The 9,331-nt window shown below is 45.1% G+C and overlaps 1 protein-coding gene across 2 annotated transcripts in view; it reads left to right on the top strand.

Annotated features, from left to right (window-relative positions):
- The window catches only part of LOC102376702 (dermatan-sulfate epimerase), a 350,602-nt gene that overhangs the window by 15,707 nt on the left and 325,564 nt on the right, over nucleotides 1–9,331 (top strand). For both annotated transcript variants that reach the window (XM_025207040.1, XM_025207039.1), the window contains exon 5: nucleotides 4,895–4,976. In XM_025207040.1, the coding sequence (XP_025062825.1) occupies nucleotides 4,895–4,976 (82 nt within the window). The remainder of the gene's footprint in view (nucleotides 1–4,894; nucleotides 4,977–9,331) is intronic.

The following is a 9,331-nucleotide window of genomic DNA, read 5'->3' as shown; positions in this document are numbered from 1 at the left end:
GCCGGCTTCGAATTGCGGACGGATTAACTGGCTTGGGCCCCGCCAGCTGGAACAACTCATGTGGTTGTTCAGACGACCGGACCACCTGCGTCGTGATTGCAAGCGGCGTGAGTAAAGTTTTTTGCAACCGATAAGTTGTGTCTGCCTCTCCATTCACCAGCCCGCCCTAACGTACGACCAATTTCTAACACAACTCGAGTCGACTCTGGCCGTCCGAGACAACTTAGTGTAGCAGTAAGCTGCTACCAGGTCTCCTCTCAGCCCTCTTTTCCTCAGGCTGAAGAGTCCCAGATCCCTCAGCCTTTCCTCGTATGGCTTGCCTTTTAAGACTCTTATCATATGGGTGGCTCCTCTTTGGACTCTAACAAGAATGTGGACAAGCTTGAGAAATCGTGGTGCCCAGAACTGGATGCAGTACTCCAGCTGTGGTCTCACCAGTGCTGATTAGAGCAGAAGAATCACCTCCTTGGTTTTGCTGGAGATGCTTCAGTTGATGCATGCCAGAGTATTATTTGCCATACTGGCTACAGCATCACACTGCTGACTTATATTCATACTGTGTTGGTGATAGCTTGAGGCGGGTCTGTGCTGGTGGAGAGTGTGAGGTAGAGGGGTGAAACATTGAAATCTTTAGTAAAAGGCAAAAGATTTATATGCAATGAAAAGCTGGAGCTGGTGTTCCAGGGAGCTGCTGCAGGGTGGGCAGAGTGTGGGCCAACATAAGAGAAAGAAGAAAGCCACAGCTTTCATCAAAAGATGAACATCATGGTGCCACAGCTGTTACTTATAACTATTATTTGTACTTTCCCAAAAACACTTATCCACACATGGCCTGGCCATTTATTGGTGGCTTTGATCAACACAATTTATTTTACTTTTCCATGCTTCTGCTTATTGATTCCACAGTATATTTATCACTTTGGCCTCTACAAGCTGAAGTCCATATTATCCACAATGTTATTGATAATAGTTTATGGCAGGTCCACAGTCTACAGCCTTCACTGTGACGTTTCAATTACTAAACATGCCTGAGGCCAATAGAGAGGTCAGTACTATGAGATCTGTTAACAGTTGCGTCAACATTTATACTAACGTAGGTATGAAGAGCTAACAACAACACTAAAACAACAATGTTACAGTATTGTAACATATAGAGAAAAATCTTCTAAGTTTTATTTATAGTTTTATTTTCTTATGTCAGTTTCAGGCTATATAACTTGTGGGATGCTGCCGTGTGTACATTGTAACTATTACTAGGGACCTACCTAATTTCATAGTTTCATAGTTTCTAGGGTTGGAAGGGACCTGGGCAGATCATCTAGTCCGCCCCCCTGCCATGGCAGGAAAGAGTACTGGGGGTCAAATGACCCCAGCAAGATGGTCATCTAACCTCCTCTTAAAAACCCCCAGGGTGGGAGCCTGCACCACCTCACTTGGAAGCTGGTTCCAGACCCTAGCCGCCCTGACCGTGAAGTAGCACCTCCTGATGTCCAAGTAGCGCCTCCTGGATCACATGACAGACAGTCAGGGGCAGATAAATATTCATTTTCTAAATTTTTTAGGGGCTGCACGGGCTGGATAGAATGGCCTGGCAGGCCGCATCCGGCCCCCGGGCCGCGTTTTGCCCACCCTGGGAGAACTACCAGCCCACTTCCCAAAGGGGGCTGGAAACCATTTTCAGATCCTCAGTGAGATACGGTATGTTGTAAACTATCATCACCATCATCATTATTATTATCATCGTCACCACACGTGGATTTTGGCAATCCATTTGGTGATAGCATCAGGTTTCTTCCCACCACTCTCTCAGAGGGCAAAAGACTCGGTGCATTCAGCAACCTGTCGCCAGCTCAGCTTCTAACACGTGCTTAGCAAACTCCCCTTCTGCCACAATTACCTTCCTCGCTTTGTGATTCCTCTCCACGAACCTTCACCACTTCCGCTCTGCTTTCTCGTATCGGAAGCCCGACGGTCTCAAAGGCTCCTGACAAGTACGAGAGTTTGAAATGTGCTACCTGTGGGGTTTGGGTTTTTTTATTTTTCAAATATACCTTCCATGGCTGGAAGCCTTTCCAGGTTAATAGATGTAGGCAAGATGCCTACAGTTATCATAACGAGGCATTTCTGTTCTTAGCACTCTCAGCTCTGTGGCTTTATAGACCCAAGACAGTTTAATTAAAGCCAAACCAGACAGACTTTGTAATGTGCACCAGGAACTGGACTAGTACCTCACAAACTTGCAGTGCTCATAAACTTTTACAATTACTAGATTAAAAGCCTCTTTTTTTTTTTTAATCCCTTGTTCTCTAGAGCCCTGTCAGTATGGGCTGAATTTTAAGCCTGTTTCGAGAGGTGAAAGAGCACTGGGGGAGCGAGCAAGCTTCCACGAAGCTAAAAGAGTCGGTACATCTCATTAACTCCCCAAGCATTTTAGAAGCTGTTCTTTCACGGCGGGGTAACACAGGTATGAAATAAGATCCATTTTTGATTTTGCTGACTTTCAAAACTAAAAATCCTGACTTGCATTAGGTAAAGCATCTGTACACGCACTACCTGGGAGCGGATTTCTCATCCATCTGCTGTGTATGTCCCACCAAGGAGGGAGCCTGCCTCTTGCTGTGGAGTTACCCATGAACACAAGACCTCATCCTCTGCCATTTCAAACGAGTATCAAACCTGGGTGTCATTGAGGACAGGAGCAGACCTACAACCTGATGTTTGCTAGCATCCGCTAGCCTGCTGTATCATGCTATATATCTTATCGGGCACCCTTGCAGAGAACCAAGAGTAATGGCCACAAACTCCTGGAAGACCATTTCAGACTCAACATTAGGAAAAACTGCTTCACATTTAGGGTGTCCAGATTGTGCAATAAGCTCCTTCCAGAGGTGGTGCAGTCAGCTACCCTGGAAATCTTCAAGAGGAGACTGGATGGTCACCTCGCTGGGGTCACTTGACCCCAGTTGTCTTTCCTTGCTTGGTGCAGGGGGCTGGACCTGATGATCTTCCAAAGTCCCTTCCAGTCTTACAATCTGTGAATCCCTCTCACAATGTCTGAATCCAAGTTAGGATGTTTTCAGACCCTAAATGGTGACCCCGAGCAGCACATGCTGTGATGGGCCCCCTCCTCCCACTAGGCCATGGGATTCACATAGGTCTGCAAGCTAGCAGGCGAGAGAGAGACGCTGGGTCTTGTCTGCATTCTGGAGCCTCAAAAACCAGTGCCTTTTGTATGTACTACAACCAGTTTCTTCTTTAGCGGGAGGGAAGCTGCTTTCCCTCTGTAATCCCCAAATCACAGAGCCGCAGAGCAGTTCTCCAAGCGGTCAGAGGTCGCGACCACGGAGTGACTGCAAGTTTCGATTCCAGGCAGCCGTTTGCACCGTCAGCTCGATAAAATGTGATTTATCACAGAATGAAACTGTCCGAATCGGTTGCAGTTAGAATGGCCTTAGTTATGATGGGGGGACAAAAAAATAAAGAGAAAGGAAGCGTCTCAGAAATTTTGCTTAGCTCTGCTTTTTTCCTGTCTAGCGTGTCTATTCTTTCTTTATTTTTATTTTTTTAATCTAAAGAGAAGTTGGAAAAATAACTGGGGAAAAAGCAGCTGAGTACAACTTTAATCATGAAAGGAACTGCTGAAATGGCATCAGAAAGCTCCTTAAAATGCAAAACTTCTCCACGATCCGCTACGCAAAATGGGAAAATATATTTGCATAAAGGTGGTAACTAAGCCGGATCTTTCTGCATTTTTAGATGCCAAAGATAAAAGAAAGGTTCAAAGAAAGGAAATTTTTTTTTTTCAGTAAAAAACTGTAAGTGTTGGTGAAGGGAAGCTCGTGCAGATGAAACCTCCAGCAATCCTGTCCCTCCTGTACAGCCTATAGCCCTTGACATTCACCGCCCAATCATGCTTGGAGTCCCACCATGTTTCCATAATCCCCACAATGTCCGGGCTGGTGTCAGCCAGCAGGAGGGCGAGTTCCTCCTGCTTGTTCCCCATGCTATGGGCATTAGTGTAGAGGCATTTCAGGCCTCCAGTAGATGTGTATACTGACCCCCTAGTCCCAGCATTCCCCTGGTCCCCATCACTTACCTGTTTATCTGCTACGCTTGTCGGTCTGGGCTGGGCTGTAATTGCGGGTGCCGTTTGGTCTGGTAGTCTGATGTATCCTCCACCCTCATCTTCCCCTTCCCCTGACGAGCCTAGTTTAAAGCCCGCCCCATTTGCACCACAATTTTGTGGTGGAGTGAAGTGCCCGCACCCCCCCAGCCTCTGATTGGCCAGGGGACCCTAACAGTCCCACCCATCCCCGGAGATTGACAGATGGCCATCTGTCAATCTCTGGGGAGGGGCAGGACTTCCGGGGCCCCTCAGCTAATCAGAGGCATGGTGCGGGGGGCACCACATTCCACTGTGAAAATCTCTCCCCCGTTTCCCTTCCCCCACCATGCTTCCTTTCTCCACACCGGGGCTTCCACCTCTGTTTGCAGTTCCCTCCCCGTCCCCCCTGTCTTACAAGCTGTTTTCCAGTGTTTCTGTGGCCCTTGTACCTTTTCGTGGTCCCTGCACTTTTTCATGGGGGACCTACCAAACTCGCTGTTTCTGCAAAAATTGCAAAATTGTGAATTTGGGAGGTCCCTATCTATTACCAGTTGTTACTGGCATAGATGAAGCTCTTGCTCTGAAGCATGAGCTCCTAATTCAAGGAATTGCAGAGGTTAGAAAATGCCTTGTCTGAGAGGCCAGGAGTTTCATGGTCAAGTTGGGTACTGAACCCCTCAGCCCCAATCTACAGGATTATTCATCTTCTCTTTCAAAATTATTCTCATAGTTAAAAACCTGGAACAGCTAATATTTGATATACTCATTGAGTTCTTTTGACTCTTACAGCATGACAGTCAGAAAAAATATGATTTTTGGAAGGACGTGATTGCTGCTATACAACATAATTATAAAACCTCAGCTTTTAAAGGTGAGTTCATTAAAGACAACTTTATTACAGGAGTCCTTAAATATATACTTGCCAAAGTAAGTTTGGTTGTTTTACTCAACACAACTTTTAAAATTGTTTGTTGTTAGAGAAATGTGTATTCTATATACAAAATAAATATTTATGCTGAAATGATTGCTGTGAGTACTTAATTTGCCTTCAGTTTAAATGGTAACCGTTATAATGTATGCAACAGCAGTTACGGTATGCTACCATAATGAATTAGTTTTTAGCTTTTTTTCTCATGACTGGGCTGGAAGGTGGATATTCTTATATCATGCTTGGACACTGTTGTCTCCAGATGTGTATAATTAACAAGACTAACATTACTCATGAAATATTGAGGGAATATTCTTCAAACCAAGGTTTTCAGTAGATCCTTTTTAGCTCTCAAGTTTTGATTACTATTCCTTAAGTGATAGGAAGCTTTTATTATGAAAGATTGTTCCTTTGTAACATTTTATAAGGATGTGGGGAAAATGCTTTTTATTATTAAACAAAAAACACAAATTCCCTCACACTGTGGTTCCAGTTTATAGGAACTAAAAGGAGTTCAGATATTTTATACAGTTTGACCTGTGAAATGTGGTATATACACTTTTCTGTTCCCCTCTATATATTTTCCGTTGAGGCACAGACAGGTACTTCTGAGATCTTATAGAAAGTATCCTGTATAAAAAGAAAACTATGAAATATCTTGCTGACATCAAAGAAATAAAATATTCTTCTAATTAGCAGCCACTCTATTTCTGCAGAGCATATGTTAATTTTTGAATGGTATAAGGTTTTGTTTCTAGAGAATGATGATGGTGTACAGTTCCATTACAAGAGAAACTATATGTAGATAGTATTTAGGTATCCAGAAGGCTAACTTTTGAAGCTCTGTCTCCAAACTTTTGTTTAATAGTTATGTAAACAGTAAGCTGCACGTGAAAATGCTTTTTGTATGTATAAGCATGTGCATTTACAAACTAATTTCTGACTAAAACTTATTTTTGTCATAATCCTGTCAGATGTGGTGCTTATTTTAGTACACACGCTTCTTTTTTGTGTGTCAGAGGGAACAAACAAAAATTGTATACAATAAGTAGGAATAGCAGTAACAGGCTGAGAGTCATGTAGATATTTTGGATAAGAGTTCTATAAAACTGGAATTTCTAAAATAATGTTCTTGCACCATATACAAATTAACATAGGAGAAAATTATGAGAAATGATTATGTAATGTCTCCCAAAATGGCAGTCAGCCCCAACACAGGTTATTGCATTACAGGAGATGTAAACGCACAGGGAAGCCAGCGGTATGAGGTATTGTGGCTCCATTTTCAAATCAAACTATTTCAGTTTGTGGCCGTTCATTTTTCTGCTGGCATTTACTGCAGAAACAAAATGACTTTTCTGAAAAAAAAAGTTAAATTGAAAATTCAGTTTCAGTGGGAAGCAATTTGGCCAGCGTTTAATTGGGAGACTGCTTTCTATCTATCTCAGTTACATAGGGGGGGTGTGTGTGTGTGGGTGTGTGTGAGAGAGAGAGAGAGAAAGAGAGAGAGACACTTTCAAGTCTAAATAATATTACAAGAATATCATAAATTGTAAGAAATGCTACTTTGTGTTTTGCAGTATGGCATTCATGTTCAATTGCTATGTTTAAAATCTGTTCTTGCAAAAAAATTAGCATTTTTTCCTGTAGTTTTAATGCAATTGATATCAGTTCAACTTTAACTTCTGTGGGCTCATCTACATGTCACACAACGATGACATAGCAATCATATATTTCTATATGTGAGAGCCAGCTATGTTGCCATAGCCGTGTGCTCCCTAGGTATAGAATGCTGCTATGGCAACAGCAGCGAAATCTGTGTGCTGTATGGCTTACCAAAGAAAGTACTAAAGAGATATGGTGTACAAAAGGAAGTAGTGAAACACGGCTCTGTAGCAACATCGCCGCATGACAATGTGTAGATGTGCTCTAAATGTGGACCTCAGTAAGGGATGTTAAGACAAACAAGCAGACAAAACCATTTTTATTTCTTACTCATTTTTGCTGATGGTTGTTACTGTGTGAGACTTGGCAAGGTAGGATTAAACCCAGATGTCTGTCTAGATAGCCATTATACTGAATAATGAGTATTTTATAATCTTTAATTAATAAGCAAAAGCCTTTCTTTGGGAGTTAAGAGTGAATTACTTGATTTGATTACAGACTTTCAAAAAAAGTAGGTATATTTTTTAAATATTGAAAAATTGTGAAGAGAAGTGAATCCTAGATTTAGCTCTGAAAGTGGTGACAAGGTGGTGCTGAGCAGATACATTTGATAGAGTCTGATTTTTTCCTCTGCCTACACTTTGTTTCTCTTGAACTCTCCAACTCTCTCTCAACCCCTTTTGACGTTCTCCACGTATCTGTGGTCCCCCTGGGGATACTGAACTTATTGTGTCTCAGACCGTGAAACTTTTGAAGTTGAAAAATGGAGTCTTTACTGTTTTGAACTCTAATGGTTTTATTATGAATCTTATTATATCTGCTTTTCCCCCCTTCTGATAATGCTTGAATTCCTAGAATTATGGGATTTGGAAAACTTTCAGCTTTACTATTTTTTGAAGTACATACAGAAGTCCTGTCTCTGTGGAGGAAAGGTTGCAAAATGCAAATCCTGAAAGCTTGAATTGCAGCAACTCATTTAAAAAAAAATTAAAGCTATTCCTTTGATTTTGTAGGTGGATCAGGTAACTCATGGTTTTTGAATGTTTGCTGTGTAGTAGAGGTGCCCCGATACATTGGTCTGATATTGGATCAGCACCAATATAAAGAAAACTGAGTGTATCAAAATCGGCCTGATGTGGCCAATAATTTGTCTAATAAATGCCCATGCGTGCGTGCAGCCGCAGCGCGGCATGCAGGCAGCGAGGAGCACAGCCGGGTAGCATGGAGAGTTGTGGTAAGTCTGGTGTGGAGGAATGGGAGTGGGGAGGGAAGGGAAGGGGCATGGGGGGACAAATCATTGCCCTCCGCAGTGAGGAAGGGAGTGGGGCTGGGAGAGGCGCTACCCAGCTAGGGCGGGGTGTGGGGCAGAGCTGCAGCTCGTTCAGGGGGCGTGCGGATGGGGCTCATGCTGCTGTGTGCACGCTGCAAGGGCATGGTAGTGGGGGGGGTGCCTCCGGATCTGTGTGGAGCACAGACGGGGTGGGCTGGGGCCAGGGCTGCATGGGGTTCTTCCTGATGCATGGGGTGGGGTTGGGCTGGGACTGCGCTTGGGGTGGGTGGCGGTGGCAGCTCTGGGAAGGGGGATATGGGGGGCTATGGTGAAATTTGTAGAGACTGCAGCCCCCTCCCAGTGCTGCCGCCAGCCCCACGCGCAGCCCTGGCCCAGCTCTTGCCCTGCCTCGCCCCCCCCACGCACACTGGGAAGAGCCCTGTGCAGCCCCGGCTCCAGCCCGCAGCTGCAGCCCACATGATCTGTGCCCCATACAGATCCGGGCCCCCCGCCCCCAATGCCCTCCTGGGGTGCATGCAGTAGCAGGAGCCATCCCCTTCCATGTTCCCTGGATGAACCATGGCTCTGTCCTGCACCCTGCCCCACCCGTTCTGGGCAGCCTATGCCGCAGCCCCTGCCCCAGGCCCAGCCCCACTTCTTCCCTCACTGCGGAGGCCATTGATCTGCCCCCCCACATGCCTTTTCTCCTCTCTCCCCTTCCACCACAACAGGTTTACGAGCTGGACACAACTGTATCAGAAATCAGATCGGGATGTGCTGATATGCCTCCTTAAAAATCGGCTATTGGTATCGGCCCCCAAAATCTCTATCAGTGCACCCCTACTATGTAGCCTTTTGGTTTGCAGAGGTGATATGTGTAAATGCTGCTGCTAGTCCTAGTCTGTTACCTTATTAGAATCACTGAAATGTAGGACCTCAGGAAGACTCCTGGGGGAGGCATGAGGGGGCATGTGTCCCCCTGGAATTGTGTGCTTCTCTCCCCACCAGAATCCTGGACGAACTCAGGAGAGGCATAGCTGGGCCCAGGGTCAGAGAGGACCTGGTCAGGGAACTTCTGGTGGGACTGGACATCTTCAAATCAGCAGGTCCAGATGATCTCCACCCAAGGGTGCTGAGGGAATTGGCAGAGGATATTGTGGGACCCCTGGCACAACTCTGTGAGCACTTGTGGTGCTCTGGAGAGGTGCCAGAGGATTGGAAAAGGGCCAATGTGGTCGCTATTTTCAAAAAAGGGAGGAAGGAGGACCCAGGAAACTATAGGCCCATTAGTCTTACCTCGGTCCTGGGGAAGCTCTTTGAGAAAATTATCCAGGAGCACTTCATTGAGGGACCAGCAGGGGAG

Source organism: Alligator sinensis, unplaced genomic scaffold, assembly GCF_000455745.1.
Source record: "Alligator sinensis unplaced genomic scaffold, ASM45574v1 scaffold38_1, whole genome shotgun sequence".
NCBI lineage: Eukaryota > Metazoa > Chordata > Crocodylia > Alligatoridae > Alligator > Alligator sinensis.
This window is presented reverse-complemented; position numbering and strand designations above follow the sequence as displayed.